Source organism: Rhamphochromis longiceps, linkage group LG11 (assembly GCF_057381845.1).
Source record: "Rhamphochromis longiceps isolate RC_006_pf linkage group LG11, R_longiceps_female_GT1.1, whole genome shotgun sequence".
NCBI lineage: Eukaryota > Metazoa > Chordata > Actinopteri > Cichliformes > Cichlidae > Rhamphochromis > Rhamphochromis longiceps.
This window is the reverse complement of record NC_140567.1, coordinates 38027501-38045000: the sequence shown is the minus strand read 5'-3', so window position 1 is coordinate 38045000 and position 17500 is coordinate 38027501. Positions and strand designations below refer to the sequence as shown.

General features: G+C 44.1%; 2 protein-coding genes across 3 annotated transcripts in view; both read left to right on the top strand.

Annotated features, from left to right (window-relative positions):
• Window positions 1-4002, top strand: part of mtx1a (metaxin 1a) — a 13537-nt gene extending 9535 nt beyond the window's left edge. For both annotated transcript variants that reach the window (XM_085423968.1, XM_085423967.1), the window contains exons 6-8: window positions 1304-1380; window positions 1790-1947; window positions 3332-4002. In XM_085423968.1, the coding sequence (XP_085280094.1) occupies window positions 1304-1380; window positions 1790-1947; window positions 3332-3567 (471 nt within the window). In that variant the 3' untranslated portion in view covers window positions 3568-4002. The remainder of the gene's footprint in view (window positions 1-1303; window positions 1381-1789; window positions 1948-3331) is intronic.
• A 3092-nt stretch (window positions 4003-7094) lies between these two features.
• The window catches only part of thbs3a (thrombospondin 3a), a 28241-nt gene continuing 17835 nt past the window's right edge, over window positions 7095-17500 (top strand). The window contains exons 1-3 of the mRNA XM_085423958.1: window positions 7095-7719; window positions 11977-12183; window positions 16849-17102. Of these exons, the coding sequence (XP_085280084.1) occupies window positions 7638-7719; window positions 11977-12183; window positions 16849-17102 (543 nt within the window). The 5' untranslated portion in view covers window positions 7095-7637. The remainder of the gene's footprint in view (window positions 7720-11976; window positions 12184-16848; window positions 17103-17500) is intronic.

Genomic DNA, 17500 nt, shown 5'->3' with positions numbered 1-17500 from the left:
ATTTTATTGGAAGTTACGCATTACGTCGACATGGTCATCTGGATGAACCGGCCCTTTAAATGTCCATAGTACCCGATGCAAATGGAAACTCTGGGCCAAAAACACGCCTCCAGTCCAACAGCATAATATTAACATCCAGATAATTCAGTTATTAATTTGATGTCACGCTCTTTAAAATACTGACTGGGTAAAATATGAATGTACTGCCGAGTGTTTCCGTCATCTGGAGGGAAACCGTAGAAGAACTGCCTGAAATGTTGCACAGAGTCGACATTTTTTGTGGTCGGCACTGATGAAGTCTGAGGTGTGTTTGGATGCTCCAGAAAAGTGAGTTCGTCAGACACTTTTCCCCTGGAGATTATAAACACGTCACACAAATAAATCCTGATGACTTTGGTGAACATTTGGCTGTGCTTGAGGCTATAACGCTCATGTTTGAGAAGCCCTTTCTAAGTGACCGTACCAAAGACGTTTGGTATAACCCGACCTCAGCAGTCAGTCGCAGGAGTTTCTAAGGCATGAAGAAACGAATTGATGTGCTCTCTTCGGAGGTGTCCAGTGGAGATATTAACAGCTCTCAGTGGTCGTAAAAGGCATCACACCGTGCAGACTTTCAGCACAGGAGTTGGACACGGACCTTTGGCCTTGGCCATGTTAGTTCCTTGCTTTAGCTTTCACAGTTAAATTTATGGTGGCCCTTGGCTTTTTAATGCTTGGTTTCAATAGCACTAAGTCAGAGGAGCTGGTAATGGAACAGCTGTGTACACAGTGAGAGGAGGAACAATGAACTGCAGGAAATTTACTCCAGACAAGGAGGACCAAGGTCACAAGCATGACATCCAGGCAGCTCGAGACTCCATTGTAGCCTTGGCAGATTTAAGGTTAAAGGTTGGGAATCGGGGGCAAGTAATCGAGCCTTTAGAACTGAAGAAGCTTCTCGGATGAGAGGTGAAACATCTTCAAGCAACTTAAAGAAGTCCAGACGCTTTTCTTTCCAAGCTCCTTAGACTACTCGAGACTTTCCATCTTGTGAAGTCTGGTGGGACAAAGGGCCACATATGAACACACCTCTGGGTATCCTAAGGCCTCTCTTCTACCGTCCCAGTACCAGGAACAGAAAAAGCCCCAAAAGCTCCAGCACGAGACGACAAAACTGGCTCGGAGTTTTTTTGTTTACAGCTTTTTAGCAGAAGCAGACTTCCTGCACCTTTTGAGCCTTTTTTACAGATATTGTTGATCTATAAACTGAAGCTTCTGGCTTTGACCCAGTTTTGTCTTTCTGTGTCTGTCTTGTGGTTTTCAGTTGTACCGAGATGCTGCCGAGTGCATGAACCTGCTGTCCCAGCGACTCGGCTCTCACAAATTCTTCTTTGGAGACTCGTAAGTTCATCCACACGTTAACGTGAAAACATGAAGTTGGCTTTTCTCACAGGCAGCGCACTTGTATTACTCTGGGGAAACTTTGAAGATGGTCATTAAGTTAAAAGCTTTTCTAGAGGTGTTTCAGGCACCTCCACCCAGGAGGAGACCCGGGGCCGCTGGAGGGTTCGGGAGAAGGAGGTCAAATATACGTTAGACGATAGATTGATGGCTATCATTTTGAAAAACACTGTGTATCATGTTAACTGTGGTAAAAACTCTTGTAGACACCCTGTGTTCATGCACGTCTGTCCTCCTTATGTACCTTACTGCACTGCATACAGTGATGCACTCAGTAATTGTCACTGGGAGTTGCAGTGGTGACACCAGATTATTGGACTTTGACCCTAATAAGCTTTTCTCCCTGCAGGCCTTCCTCTCTCGATGCCTATGTGTTTGGTCACCTGGCGCCCATCCTGAAGTGCAAACTGCCCAATGGGAAACTACAACAGCATCTGAAGTCTCTCGACAACCTGACCAACTTCTGCACCAACATCCTGCAGCTCTACTTCCCCAAAGACGGCCGAGGTGAGGCACACAACAGTCCGAGAGCAGACTTCTCTTCTTTTAATCTTCTGACAAATTGTTCGCAGACTTTAAAGTGAAACTCTGAGAGCGAGATGTCTGAAACCATTAATAAGAGAAGTAACAACAGTTCAAGCCCGTCAGCATTTTTTGCCTCTGAGATGTTTTGGAATCGTTTATCCGTCTGAGATTGATGTGACATCGTGTAAACCGTCACTCTAAACAGATTGTCTCATTTTAGTCTGAAACGTGTTTTCTGCTGTTTGACTTCTGCCATCACTAACGAGGAACGAAGATGACATCAGGCACACATGTTGTAACACTTAGGGGGAAAAGACCCGGGATGCTTATCGGAGCGCTGTCACAAAGACGATGTTTGTTTTATTGGAGAGATTTTTGTTGTTGGTGCCTTTTAGAAAGTTTTGGTTGTGAACTTGACACCGTCTGAAACGCTCCCAGCTCGCTTTCATTTCAGCACACAGAGTATTTCCAGTAGTCGGAGTCTTGTGTGGACCGTTTCCTGCTGTGTGAGCGGGGACACCAGTGGAAAAGTTCCCAGTTCAATTCAGATTTAATTATAAAGCACCAGTTCACCACAACAGTCCTGCTTTATGCTCTAAAGTAAAGAGACTACAGCATCAACCCACAAATCTGTGACGCAGCACTTTACTACTACTTTACTTCTTTAGTTACAGTGTTTCACTTGAAAGAACAACTTTTAAAAGCCCACTCACATGTTCTAAGAGCATGGGGTCAAGGGTCAGGGTGCTTGTCATTGATGGTTCAGCTTTAAACCTAAACCATAGCCACAAACCCTGTGAAGGATCCTGGGAGCTTTTGAATTGTAGCTCGTGTTAATGCAACCTGCAGCGGTTCCTGATGGTCTACACAACTTCGTCTCATGCTTCAGTAATGTGACATTGACACGTTGTTGTGGTTGACATTTTGTTTATTGCTCCTGGAAACTCTGACATTAGTGTTCAAACTGGTGCTCGAAGCGCGCCGGGCTCTCTGGAGCTGCTGGATGATCACAGCTCAGGAAAGAAATGAAGCGCTTCGCCTCTTCGATAGGAAGACGAGAAGCAAAGTTTTCCACAGGAATTCTCGTTTCCAACTGCTGCGGTGATTTCCTTATGTGTCCTGTGGGAATCCCTGCATTGATACGGCAGCAGACCCGGTCCGCACACTCGTATTTCCACCCCAACCGAGGCAGAAAAAGCCAGAATGTGCACGATGAGCCAAAATGGCACCAAAGTGCACCAGCAGCTGTGATGTAGTGTTTCACGCTGCGGTTAGTGAAGCCACCGTGAGCGAGCAGAAACCGCCTAGAGTAGAAACACAGTAGAAACACGGCTGACATTCTCCCCGTTGTTGTTTTTTGGTTCAGAGAGCTTCAGTCAGAAGACTTCCCCCCACTCTGAAGGCGGAGACTTCGACCACGTTCCCAACAAGCGGAGGAAGCAGTTCCTGTCTGCTCTGGTGGCTCTGGGCGCCATGCTGAGCTACGCCCTCCTGACAGGCATGGTGTCAATCCAGCACGCCCATCACGAGGCGCTGGAGGAGCCGCCGGACCTGCAGGACATCGGCTCCCATCACGACCACGAGGACGAAGGAGACGGCTGAGGACGACGGGCAGAGGCCGCCGTGGGACTCCGCGGACAGCAGTGAAAATGTTCAGGATAAGATCCAGGTGCAGTTAGACAAAGTTTGGGTCCATCTGACCAAACAGGAAGCGTCAGTGTGAAGTTTATCAAATGAAAAAATAATTTATCGACACAAACGAGCCTCTGTGGACAGGAAGTGGAGTTTGGTGCTGGTGTATGTACAGAAATGAATTAAAGGAAAAGTGGAGTCACATGGTTTTGTTTAGTTTTCATGTGTTCTGTTTTATTTTCAACATAATATGAAGCAAAAGGAGAAGAAATGTTGACAGCGTTCACTACTGATGCATCTTTGTTCTGAACATGTTTCAGCGTAAGTTTCATGTGACGACGACACAAGAGAATAAAGCTTTAAATGCAGACGGATGGCTCCGTACTCATGGAGGATTCAAACAAAGCTTATTTGGGTTCATTTGTTGTTTTGTGGCTTAAATGATTTTTTTTCTCCATATAATCAAAGTCACCAGCAGCTGCCTTCACTTCATCTGTGGAAGTTATCAGCGAATGACAGAGGGGAGGTGCACAGAAGCAGAAGAGCGCCTAAACCAGCACATATAACAACGACTCGTTACCAGTTGTTATTCATGCTGGAATTCTACCGGCTTTCAACCTGGAGTTTCATTGATTTTGGTCCAAATTACCACATTTCCAGCGTGGTTCCAGTCACCAACTACTACTTTTTCTTCTGGTTGCTCGCTGTAGGGGGCGCCACAGCAGATCATCTGCCTCCATCTCCTCCTATCCCAGCATCCTCCTCTGTCATGCTTCTGCATGTCCTCCTTCATCCATGCTCTTCTCTTCCTGCCTGAAAGCTCCATCCCCGCCTCCCTCCTCTGCACGCGCTCATTTCTAATCCCGTCCATCCCGCTCATGAACGTCTTCAGTTCGGCCTCCGGCGTCTCCAAACGATACATCACAGCAGGTCTTGCCTCCATCTTTAAACTATCCTGTCACAATAAACGGCTCCCGTCTCCACCCACTCCTCTTCACCTCTCTTGTGTGCTGTCTGTTGCTTTGGAGCCCAGGTATTTAAACTCCTCTGTCTCTCCTTCCCTGCTTCTGTCTCATTCACACACATGGATTCGTTCCCAAATCCGAACCCGAGCTTCACCGTCTTGGTTCCACGACAGCACGGTGACTCTTCCGCTCATTTCCGTGACCTCTGATGGAGTTTGTTATCTCCAACAGCAATTTAAGGTCTTATTTAATACAACGTGATGTTTATTTGATCAAGTATGCTCCCTTCTCGCTTCTGTTCAAATCTTCTGAGCCAGTCAGAATAAAGTTTCCACAGTGCGCTGTAAGATAAATAAGGATTATTGTTTGAGCTGGTAATCATGCTAAGCCACTCTACTAGTTTAGGAATGAAAACATGTTGCTGAAAATGAGAAGTAAGAATCATCTGGACTCACTCTGACTGAAACGAGAGGTCACGAGAGGTGATTTTACCGTAAACTGGACAATGAAACAACAGCAGACAACATCCACATGTCAGGATAATAGAAATGAATGTTTTTGAGCCACCCCTCCGCCCCGAGACTCCACCCATCCTGACCGGGTCTGGACCCCGGGGACGTACAGCTGCACATGACGCCACCTCACAGGAATCCTGGCCTGGCTTCTGTGCTGCGTGCTGTTAACGTGCGTGCCCCCCCCCCCCCCCCCCCCCGCTCTGCTGGGCTTAATGAGCTGATCTGGAAGCAGTTTGAGGAGCTGGATTCTTTCTCCAGACGCAGTTAAGACAGAATTACAAACTCTGTGTGACACTTTTTCACTCCTCACACACTTCTGCTTCAGACTGAGGAGGCAAAAAGGAGCCGGAGGTCTGGAGGTGGAGAGGTGGCGTTTCCTTCCTCCCCTCACCTGCTGTTAAACACGAGTTTCCATGGCAACGTGCTGGAGTCAGAAACAAACAGTCTGAAAGCGTGAGAGGAGGCATGCAGGGAGGACCGCAGCAGAAACCGAGAGCTCGCCTTCTTTGTGTTGCTGATTTCATCGAGAATCACTCCCACGTTACGTTTTCACTGAAGTTCGCTTCTCTCCTTTACATCAGGACGGGAGCCTGGAAACCTCCAGCGCTTCATGTTCAGTCATGTTTGTGATGAGGACTTTAGAAACATTAAAATCATGAATCCATGGATGTTTTCATGTGTGTTTGTTTGGCTGCAGGGCCCTGCGACCTCTTGATGCCTCTCAGTCTGTGCCAGCTTGGCCTTGAGTAATTCTTCACACATGAATCCTTCAGTAGAGCCTGCCCATCTAAGACACGCCCACCCACCAACCAAACAATTTAGTTCAGACAGCTTAACTAATTACTGATTACTGATTACTTCTTCAAAAAAGTAATCCAGTTGCTTTACTGATTACTTACATTTTTTGCTGATCAAAAGTAATTAGTTACTTAGTTACTTTTTAAAAACATGATACACAACCTGAATACGTAATAAAGCAACAGACCTTTCAGCCCAATTCTAATTTTTATGCCTAATCGTCATATAAAATTGAATCAAATGGAAAGCCTCTTTTTAAAACTTGTTTAATTACTTTTAAACTTTTAATTTTATGCATCAAGCAGAAAATAAATTATATTCAACAGTCTTTGACTTGAAGAAATTGTTTAACATTTAAACCTATTTCCTGCATATAAAATAAAATAATGTCATCATAACGCAGCTTGCTTACGGGAAAGTAACAGTAATCAAATTACTTTTTTTGCAATAGTAATCCCTTACATTACTTGTTACTTGAAAAAGTAATCGGATTACAGTAATGCATTACTGCCCATCGCTGGAGATCACACACAGACTTTAGACTGAGGTCTCAGCCTGTAAAGACGATCCCCCAACCGCCCCTCCCTGAGCCTGGTTCTGCTGGAGGTTTCTTCCTGTTAAAAGGGAGTTTTTCCTTCCCACTGTCGCCAAAGTGCTTTCTCACAGGGGGTCATACGATTGTTGGGTTTTTCTCTGTGTGTACTATTGTAGGGTCTTTATGTTACAATATAAAGAACCTTAAGCTGACTTGTGATTTGGCGCTGTATAAATATAATTGAATTAAATTGCAAATCACTGCAGTATCAGGCTAATAAAATCCATATGGACACTGAAGTACAAACACGTGGGACGTATCGCACAGCATGCCATGTGTGTTTTTTCAGCTAGTTCCATTAGCCATCCAAAAGGATTCAACAGAGGTCCACTTCCTGAACTTCCGGACGTTTTTCTTCTAATTCTTCTTGTAAATTATTTTCTGAACTCACACAAGGACCCTGCACCCGGGGGTGTCACAGTCTGGCCCTGGACCCTCAGCTGGCCCCCTGCAGGACTGAATGAGGGTCCCAGAACACAAAGGTGGTACGGACATCAGAGCTCCTGGGAGGCAGCTCCTGACCTCTGACACCTGACCTCTGACCTGCTGTGATGGATGGAGGAGTGATCTGTTTACTGCCCTCACAGCTGCAGCCATCAGGCACTAAACTGATTCTCGACCCCTTATTCGCTGTTATGTAATCTGATCCGAGCTGCTTCTCTGTTTGTTATCCAAAAAAGTGAAGTGCAGATGTTTCACTTCAAGATAAGAAAACTTTAACCTATGAAAAAAACTTCCTTTCTCTGTTTTTACTTTGTTGTTGTTTTTAAAGTTGAATTAATTTGATTTTCTTTTATTGTTATTGTTGCTCTCGGGTCGCGCGCACGACTTGAGCGCGCGCCAGCAGCAGTTTCCAGCTGTGCTCGTGAACCCGCCCGTCAGTTGCTCGGTTTGTCCTGCGGTGCTTCGGCTCCTCTCCTCACCGCTCACCGCTGCTGTTCGTCGGTGTGGATACAGCCTGCTCTCTCGGTCCTCTTGCTCCTTCCTCCTGGCTGAAACTGCCCCTGCTCCCCTCTCCGTCCTCCAGCTTCTCCGACCTTCTTTGGAGAGCTCCTCGGGTTCTCCTTCGGTTCCCCCAAGTCCAGCATCGCGTGGGACCTGCACGGGTTTCTGTACCTCCGGGATCTCCGGTTTAAAGTTTCCAGAGCCGGTTCTTTGAGGTCCAGCATGGGTTGGTGTGTCCCGGTTCTGCTGTCACTCATCGGCGCTCAGCTCGCTGCGGGAGTCCCGGACGGACCGGACGTCCAAGGTCAGAGAACCGAACCAACCTGCAGCTGATGCTGTAACTGAAACCGAGTAAAACGGGATGGGAAGTAGTTGTAATCCTCGAGTACTGCACTGAAGTACTGCTTTAGTACACTTCGTAGTGACACATTAACTATAGCTGCTGATTTTATTAACTCCGAGCACGTTACTAATATTGTTTCAACGCTACACGTTACCAGTTTTCATATTACAGTTTTAGCAAACTTAGCAAATACATTGAAAAACTGCTCTTTAATAAATGGTGTTTATTAATGTTAATACCAGGTTTGTGTTACTAATATTGCACGACCAGCTTTCAGGTTATGAGTTCATAGCAAACGGGTTTATTAATAACAAATAAATCATTACTGATACTGTTTTAGTGTTGGTCTTACGATTTTATGGAAAAAAGGTAAATGTGTTCTACATTTATATTAAATGTATTAATAAGCTTTTCATTATTACACCTTCTAACCAGGTGGTGTAAAATCTCCCTTTCTGTTCTTAAACCTATTAAAAACTAATCTATACTCATGAATTACTCAAATTAAAATGTTTTATTTCTTTAATAAAAGTTCTTGAGACTGTATCAGATATCAGTCGATCACCTGAAGTCAGAAATTTTAGTAAGGCAGTGAAAAGGTGATTATGGATGCACAACCTGGATATTTTAGTTTGGATTTCCAGTCCCGGAGACAGAGTGAGATGGTCTAAAACATCCCGAGGACGTGTTCGGCTCAGGATGCTGTTTCTGTGAAACAAAGTGTGCTGCTGAGGAAGTTTGAACAGCAGGTGGAAGCTGACGAAGGTCTCACCTCAGGCCTCACGTCCATGATGGAGCGTTTAGTTATCTGAATAATAGTCTGATAATAACATCAGTGCCTGCTAAAGACTCCAGTCCTGCTGACTGCGTTATTAGTCCATTATAGTAATAAATAGTGATGCAGCCAGCTGGCAAAGGGAGCCAGCTAGCACTAGCTGATAACTGAATGAGGTCGTTTCTAAGTCACTAACACTGAACCTTTAAAATGTGGAGTCCAAAACCAGTGGATGATGTCATGGCAGCCATGTCCATCTTCTACATACAGTCTGTGGTCTTAGAGATCCAGATTTTTAATCATACCTAACTTTCCAAAGTCCTTTTTGGAATAATACAGAAAACATTAAAGAACACAAAAGGTGTCCATATTGCACATGCTGTGTAATCCACAGTGACAGCAGCTGCTGCTCACCGATGAATGTTACATAAAACACAGCAGCTGCATATTGGGGTGAATTGTAATGATTTTATTTTTTTGTGAGGACAGATTCACTCAGACTAAAGAGAAACACAGACACAGACACAGACACCAAATAAAAACCGAGCAAGGAGTTCAGGACTGAGGTGCGGACCTCTGCTGACTCTGGGCTGAGAGACCATCTTCACAGTGGCCTAATAAAGAGGAACAGATGTTATAGATCAGCAGGATCACTGCTCCTATTTTTCAAGTGTTTAAAACAATCTGATGAGAAGAAAGCTTCCTCAGTGTGTCAGCGCTTTCACTGCTTTCTTCCACTTTGGGATTGTTTATAGTAACTTTCTGGGTTTCCAACAACATTTTTTTTAATCTTTTCAATTTTATCTCCTGGAAAACAGCTGCAAGAGATTTGGACTAAAAGCGAGGACTTGAAAGGGGTTCCCCGTCTGCTAAGGATTCATTTTCTGTGACGTAAGCCCAGTGCAGACAGACATCATCTTTAAATCTTTCATTTTATTAACAAATACTTTATTACCATTAAAACATGGAAAACAGGGTTTTGGAGGCGAGGCAGAGATTCTGTTGCTTTTAAGAAACGACCAACAAACTATCAAAAAGAAACTGTACTCAGTCAAGTGATCTGAGAAAAGGTGTGACTTTATTTAGGACCAAGTGTTAAGTCTGCAGACTGAAAGGTGGGCGTGGCCACTGTGGGGTCGCCTGCTGGTTTCACGACTCTTCTGCGTTTTAAAGCCTCTGCACTGGGATCAGTTTTAGCGTCAGCTGTGTCTGCGTGATGCTCTGACCTGTTACTGTGTCTAACACTGAGCCACCTTTGTGAAACCAGTAAATTGAGCTTAAACTGGTTCCAGCCAGATGTTTATGGTCTGAGCCCCCTCCTGCGGGCTGCATGGAGCTGACTCCTCTTTCTGCGGAGGTTCAGGTGCTACACTAGTCTCCAGTTTGAAGATTGTTGGGGTTTGTTTTAAAACATCAGGAGTCATCTGTTGTTATTGGACTAAGACATCCTGGCTGGTGTGAGGGTGGAGGGGCGGCAGGATTATCAGCTGTCTGTGTTGTTCTTCCTCTGTGGTGTTTGTGTTCAGCAGATGGACTGATCAGAAACTTCCTGAGTCGAGCTCACCAACGTAGCTTAGTTTCACAATAAAAACCTGGAAGCTGCACGTTGAAGTTTGCTGCGTCGGTTCATGTATCAGCAGCCGACAGCACCTCGCACACTGCTCTGCTCTGTGTGCTGATTAGTGTCAATCAAGGCAAGCCGGCCCTTGCCCTGATTGATCTCTATCTCGCCTTCTGTCATCAGACCGTAGCTGCTTGGAAAGAGCCGTTCTGCTGAGCAGCTTCACTTTTGTGTTCCTGCATTGGTGGTCCCTAATCGGTTTTGTATGCAGCTCACTCAGGGTAGAGATTTCTTAGGTACTCCTGAACCACGCCTATTCTGTGTAAGGATACGGGTTAACTTTTGTATTTTTATTTGTCACGAAAGAGCATTCATGGAGCACAGGTTCCATTTATCTTAGATCAGGCGAGGTTTTTTCTTTGAGTCAAGTATTAAAGAACAATATTCTTGCATCCTTTGCGATGTTCAGACAATATTTTAGCTCCCAGAGGAATCTCATCTATTTGTCTCGGTGACATTAAACCGCAGCAGCCGCTCTGACTCATGTGATCCTCGACCAGAATTTTCTGGTGTGTTTGAAATCATCACTGTTAAATCCACAGTGGGAGGAGCAACAATTAGAGACACCCAGTGAGAACAAGAGGGGAGATGTAAACCACCTTCATGCGTCTGTACAAATCCAGCTGAGGTGCAGAAATGCATCTGTTGTCTCGTTTTGCAGTCTGAGCAGTTGAGTGATTGCAGGAAGTTTCAGATGTTAAAAAGGAAGCTTTAACTCAGTATTGTTGTGACTTGGAGTCTAATTTAAACGTGCAAAGGTCACAAGAAAGTCAGATATTAGCTGTTAGATGCTCAGATCCTCATATGATTCTAATAAAAAAAATGAAGAAGAAACCAATAAAGATGGTCTTTAAGGAAAATGGGGGCGACGGTGGGTCTCCTACATCTTTCTAAATGATTTCCATTTATCCTTCAGTTATGTCTGCTTTATTCTGGAGAGCGTCCTGAGGGCAGGAGCTGATCCCAGCTGGCTGGAGAGAGACGCGGCGTGTACCTTGGACAGCTCAGCAGGCGATCACAGAGTTTATGATTTTTAGTGTTGAACTTTCAGCCTTAGCATCAATCATTTCGAGGCAGTATCTGTTTCTACGTCACCACAGAACGTCTTAAAATATGCTGCCAGGCTTTGGCATCGACCTGACGCCGCCCGGCACTTTTCCAGATGTTAAAAGTGTGCTGATTGTATGTAAAGGTTCTGAAACTGAGACCAAAACCTAACGCGTTTCATGTTGTCGACGATCAAAACAAAAGAGACTTGCCAAACATCTGCCCTGGTGTTGAATGTAATAAAAAGAAAAAAGTTCTTCTATTTGACGACTTTCTCAACAAATCGAAAACATCTGGAAATGAGCGAATTCCCTCATCCGCTTTATTTCTTAGTTTTGATGCCTGTTATAACCAGATGTTTTTATTGTGTCATTCTTTACTTATGGTTGTTGTTGTTGGTTATCTTTTTATACAAGTTACATTTCTGTGACATGTGGATTAATTAGTAGTGACGAGAAAGTAAAACAGGATTCTTCTCTGCATCTTTGCTAAGATAATCAGTACAGAGATATCTCTGCGATCACACGGTGGGTCTTTGTCCACAGCTGTCACTACAACATGATTTCTAATTTCCAGTTTGGCCGTTGATTGGCTGTTTGGGGCAGTGGTTCAATTCCTGTGTGAGTCCTTTGAGTGTCAGATTTGTCTCACGGTGTCTCTGATGAAATCTGAACACGAGTCAAAAACCAGTTCAGCTTTTTTCTCTTTGAGGTTTCTGAGCTAACGGACTCTCGTGTTAACGAAACACTTGTGTGCACTCTTTCCTGCTCCTCAGTGATCGACGTGTTGGGTCTGCAGGACTCGAAGCAGAGCGTTGCAGCGGTGGAGAAGCTGTCTGGTGGTCTGAGCGCACTCAGTGACATCTACGTGGTGTCCACGTTCAGGCTGCCGGCAAAGCTCGGAGGAGTTCTGCTGGGCATCTACAGCAAGCAGGACAACAGGAAGTACCTGGAGGTCGCCATCATGGGGAAGATCAACAAAGGTTGGTGGATGTGTAGCAGCTCACCCTCATCTGACTCCAGCTCTGATCCAAACACCATCCAAATCCTCTTTATTTTAAACTGCTGGAAATCTTAAACTTTCCACAGATCCCAAAAGTGTCAGGATGGATTTTGTTGAAATGAAACAGCAGAGCTGTAAAAGCTTTCCATGAAAGCATGAAGGCTGCGGTTCGAATACTTCACTGAGAGGAAACACCTCACCAAGAGGGTCGACGTAGCAGGTTCAGGACAAGGAAAGAAAGGAAGGAAATGTGGCGTCTTTAGCTTAGCAGCTGGTCCACAGTGTTTCTGTGACATCTGACAGAAACGTTTTATTTTACCTTTGAACCCACAGGGCCCTGGAGAGTAACGCACCGTACCGTGGAGCAGTAAGGAGGTTCCACAGATCACTGAGGAATCCCGAGACTCTGTGGGGTTCTTCAGGAGGTGTGATGGTCACTGCAAAGGTTTTAGTTGTTGTTGAAGATGTTTCATTAAAATCATTCAGCTGATGATGATGATGGAGGAAGTAAAAACCGTTATGACAGGCTTGTTAGAGTTATTCACACCGTTTCCACCAATCATCCTGCACACTCCACTCACCAGAGAGACACTGAACAATCTGGGGACAAAAGCAGTCTTTAATATTCCACAGGTTAAACTACACTTTAATTTCCTGTGCTCCAGGGGTGGGGAACTCCAGGCCTCGGGGGCCGGTGTCCTGCAGGTTTTAGATGTGCCCTTGATCCAACACAGCTGATTTAAACGGCTAAATGACCTCCTCAACATGTCTTGAAGTCCTCCGGAGGCCTGGTAGTGAACTAATCATGTAATTCAGGTGTGTTGGCCCAGGGTGATATTAACTCATTCACTGCCATTGACGTTTATAGACGTCAATTTCGTTTTTCAATGGGAGGGGCCAGAATACAACCTCGGGCAGCTTGTCAGTGAATTTTATTTTTTCATATATTTGTAAATAAATTGTTTTGATAAAACATAACCTTTCTCAGTGTTATTTCTGTTTTATAGAAGTGAAAAACTATTTTATATGTTAGAGGTGTCACAAAGCAAGAAATATTAGTGTCAAAGGCACTTTTCTGCTTGAAATGTATTTTTCACAAAAAGCTCGTTTTCTCCCTTTTTTTGGTCAAAACAGGCATTTTTGGTGGAACCCACCTCTCTTCTACAGCTGATTACTAAAGAATGGAAAATGGTAGAAACAAGCTTTTTTTTTTGGATGAAAGAAGAGAGTCTGTTCTTCATTTTGGTAGGTTCAGCGTTTATATGATCATAACACACAGTTTTCTGTGGCTCTTCAAAAATGAGTAAAAATGCTCAAAAACCCTGGCAGTGGGGAGTTACCTGATTTGAAAATGGCTGGCAGTGAATGAGTTAAAAGCTGCAGGACACCGGCTCTCGAGGCCTGGAGTTCCCCAGAGTCAGACTCTGACCTAAACAGCTCATCAGAAAGGGCACAGAGTTTTCCGTCACACTTGTTTGTTCATCTGTTTCTTCCACAGCATGTCTTTATCCTGTCTTCCTTCTCTCACCCCAACCAATCACAGCAGATGGCCCCGCCCCTCCCTGAGCCTGGTTCTGCTGGAGGTTTCTTCCTGTTAAAAGGGAGTTTTTCCTTCCCACTGTCGCCAAAGTGCTGCTCACAGGGGGTCATATGATTGTTGGGTTTTCCCTGTATGTTATTGTAGGGTCTACCTTACAATATAAAGCACCTTGAGGCGACTTTGTGATCTGGCACTGTGTGAATAAAACTGAATTGAATGTATTGGAATTTCTGGTTCTGCACAGGCCGCTCTCTCAGGTTTCAGTTTGTGACATCAGTCTCTTGCACGCCCTCTTGTCTTTGCTATAGATGAAAATGTATATAACTTCAGGACTACGTCACCATCTACGTCCACTCGAGGTGCAGCGTCTCCTTCTTACCTGTCATAAAGGTTGAACAGCAGAAATTTCTCACAGATTGTCCACTGACAGTTAGACATGGAGGAAAAATCTGTTGTCAAAAAATCAAATATGAACCTATTGATACATTCTGATGTAGTTTTCCCACAAGTGGCAAATAAAATACATCAGCTGGTCCAGGAGCACATGGGCTGTAAAGATGCAGACACTAAGATGTGACGTTTCCACTGAGTGACACATTTAACCTGCAGACTCCACGCATGTCTGCCACATCAAACACACAGCTGAGCCTGACAGACTGAAGATCTGTGGAAACTCTGAGTCCTGCAGAACTGAGACGGTGGCTGATTACAGAGCTGGTAATCACGCCGAGCTCAATGATGTTTAATGAAGCTGAAACTGAACACTGCGCTCTGATGGTTCAGCTCTGAATGACGTTCACGTGGCTCTGTGCTGGGCGGGTGCAGTCTGGTCTGATCAGCTGGTCTCCGCCGGGCCGGCACAGGAATCTGGTTCTGTTGTCGTTTTATAATCTTCTTCATCCTGATAATGACAGACTGCGAGTTCAGCCTGCAGCTGCTCTAACTACATGATTGCTGTAATCAGACTCCATGTTTCATAAACTACTCTGTGTTTGTGTTTTGGCTTAGGCCGACCTTTGACCTCGTGATTTAGCTGTCTCAAAATGCTTTAGTCTGAATATGATCCACACAAATTTTCCAGAGAGCCTCCTCGCCTTGAAAATAGGCCAATAATGGGACTATTTCCAGCAGCGGATGAATCTGCACTGGGTTCTCTGGTGACAGTAATTTATGTTGAACTGAGCGCAGCTCTGTGGGACAGAGAAATAAGATACAACTATAACTTTTATCTTTACGCCACCACAGTTATTTTATCCTGGTAGTTTTATTTTCTTGGTGCTTCTCATGTTTTTATTGGTCAGCAGAGCTCCTTCTTCCTGCTGCTGCGAGCTGCCAGCCATCCGCTCCTTCAGACTGTTTATTCTTTTTAATTTTTTCCGTTACGCTTCTTCCATTTTCTCATCCACGGAACTGTTGCCCTGATCGCCTACAAAACACTTTCAAACAAAAGCATTTAGAAATTAGAGCATGGGCAGTTCCTGTCTTTATGAGTAAGCTGTGGATGATTTCCTCCTGTTGACCCTCATAAATAACTTTCTTATTTGTATCTTAGTAACACTTTCTGTGTAGAAGACAGATAGGAGTTAAAGACTGGATTAATATTTGCTCAGTACTGCAGTCTAATATCGATGAGTTCTATTTTTCTTTCATCAACATCTCTCAGGTTTGTTCTCATCTGCAGAGCTGTCCTCTATAACCTCCTGAGACCCGAACTCTCCCACAGCAGCATTTTTAATTTCTCTTTGATATTTGGGCTGATTGGGACCTGATGAATGTAAAAACAAAGAATTACCAGATTTTTACCTTATTAAGAGCCACATATGAGGATATTCATTTAAAATATTTGACAGAACAGTAGCAGGATAATGTTCTTGTAAGTGGATATCAGGCCCTTGTAGAGCAAAATTGAGTTTTTTGGTCTAAATAACCCAAAATGTGATGTCCAGGAGGTTAAAGCCCATTTGTGTAACTATTTCTAAATCCCGTTAGAATTGCAGCCACATAAGCTAGCGCAATAATTAATTTTTTTGCATATGAAACCGGAGGAGCGTACTTAAGCAACACGCATTCAGCTTGTCTCAGGTCACAGTTTCCTTCCAGAAATGTCTTTTTTTAAAAACCGCATAAAAAGCGCTGGAAACAACAAAAACATTATAATCGAGAAACACGCTTTGCCGAGCCGATCAACGTTGGAATAAACGTCAGCGCAAGCTATCGCACGACCGCCCTCACTTGCCAAAACCGGAAGTGATGTCATTTTTGCGGGAAACATAGTTTTTCCCTGCGGGGCCTTTCGAAGGTTTGCTGGTGTTTGTGAGTCATGTTGGCCTGTCTGTGTCATTTTGTTGGAGGCTCAGGACTTAAACTGCACTGTTGTTGGAAATAGTTTATTTTGATGCTTTTTTTTGCAAAATGTTCACAAATTATTTATTTTCATTTTTCCTGCAGTTTATAAAAATTGGTGCATCTCAAAAATGTAAAGACACTCAAAATAAATTTCCAGTGTTTGGAAAATATTTCATGCAACTAAATATAAACCTAGTTTATTGCACTTTGTTTTGTAATTTATGTAGTTACTATGGACTTAATGCAAACATATTATTAACATCTGGGATATAATGGCTGTATTGACATATAGCAACTCAAAATGCTGCCACAAATGGCACTACAGCAGGTAATATATGAAAATAAAATCTGGCCGACTTGGTTCTCTGACATGTGACAGAAAATGCCGCTTAACACTAAACCTTCATGATACTTCTGTATCATTATTGTGTCTAATTATAGGTGTTGTTGCAATGACTTAATACTGCCACTGTTAGATCAAACTGCAAATTACAAGGTGGTCATCTATAATCTCTAACCAGCGGCTCTGCGTTATCTTAATATAAACCCTATAAAAACAGAGCTATGCTTTATATGTAAGTCTATAAAATACCTGATGCCGTGTTTGTGATCATGATGCATTTAAACCAAACGTCAAACTGTTCATTTTTTTCTCCTCTTCTTCTACTCCATCTATTTCTGCTCCAACTGCGACTTCTCTCTCCTCTCCTTTCTTTTACTATCTTTTGTTCTACCGTCCATGTTCTTCTGGTTCTTCAGTCCTGGTTCGTTACGTCAAAGCTGACGGGAAGGTCCACACCGTGAACATGCAGAACGCTAACCTGGCTGATGGACGGACTCACTCCATCATCCTGAGAGTCGGTGGCCTGCAGCGTAACAACATCAACATGGAGCTGTATGTTGACTGCCGACTGGCTGACTCCAGCCAGGGCCTGCCGCCGCTGGTTCCCCTGCCCAGAGAGGTGGAGATGGTGGAGATTAGACACGGGCAGAAGACTTACGCCCGACTCCAGGTTGGAGCAGCAGAAAATTAACGATCTGTTCAGTGATTAAGGAAATATTATGAGTGTTTTTGAAATAGAAGGATGTGTCAGGGGTAACTGCTGGTTGGACTAAACTGGATTTTTGAAGACACTGCTTCAGGCTGTGGAAATACAGATGAGACTTTTACTGTGAAGTAGAAGAACAGGGTTTAAATTACCTGACGAGCAGCCAGTTTGCTGAAAAAGCAGGAGGTAATTATTTGTGAAAGAGGGGGTGAAAAATGAGTCGCATAAACTCTGGATTAAAATCACTAAGTGGGGCAGGTAATATTAAAATCACTCCACCTCCCTCAGAGAAATAAATCCCATCTGAAAGGGCCTTTGTGCATGAGCCAGCACGGGGACGAGCACAGAGGAGAGTGAATAAA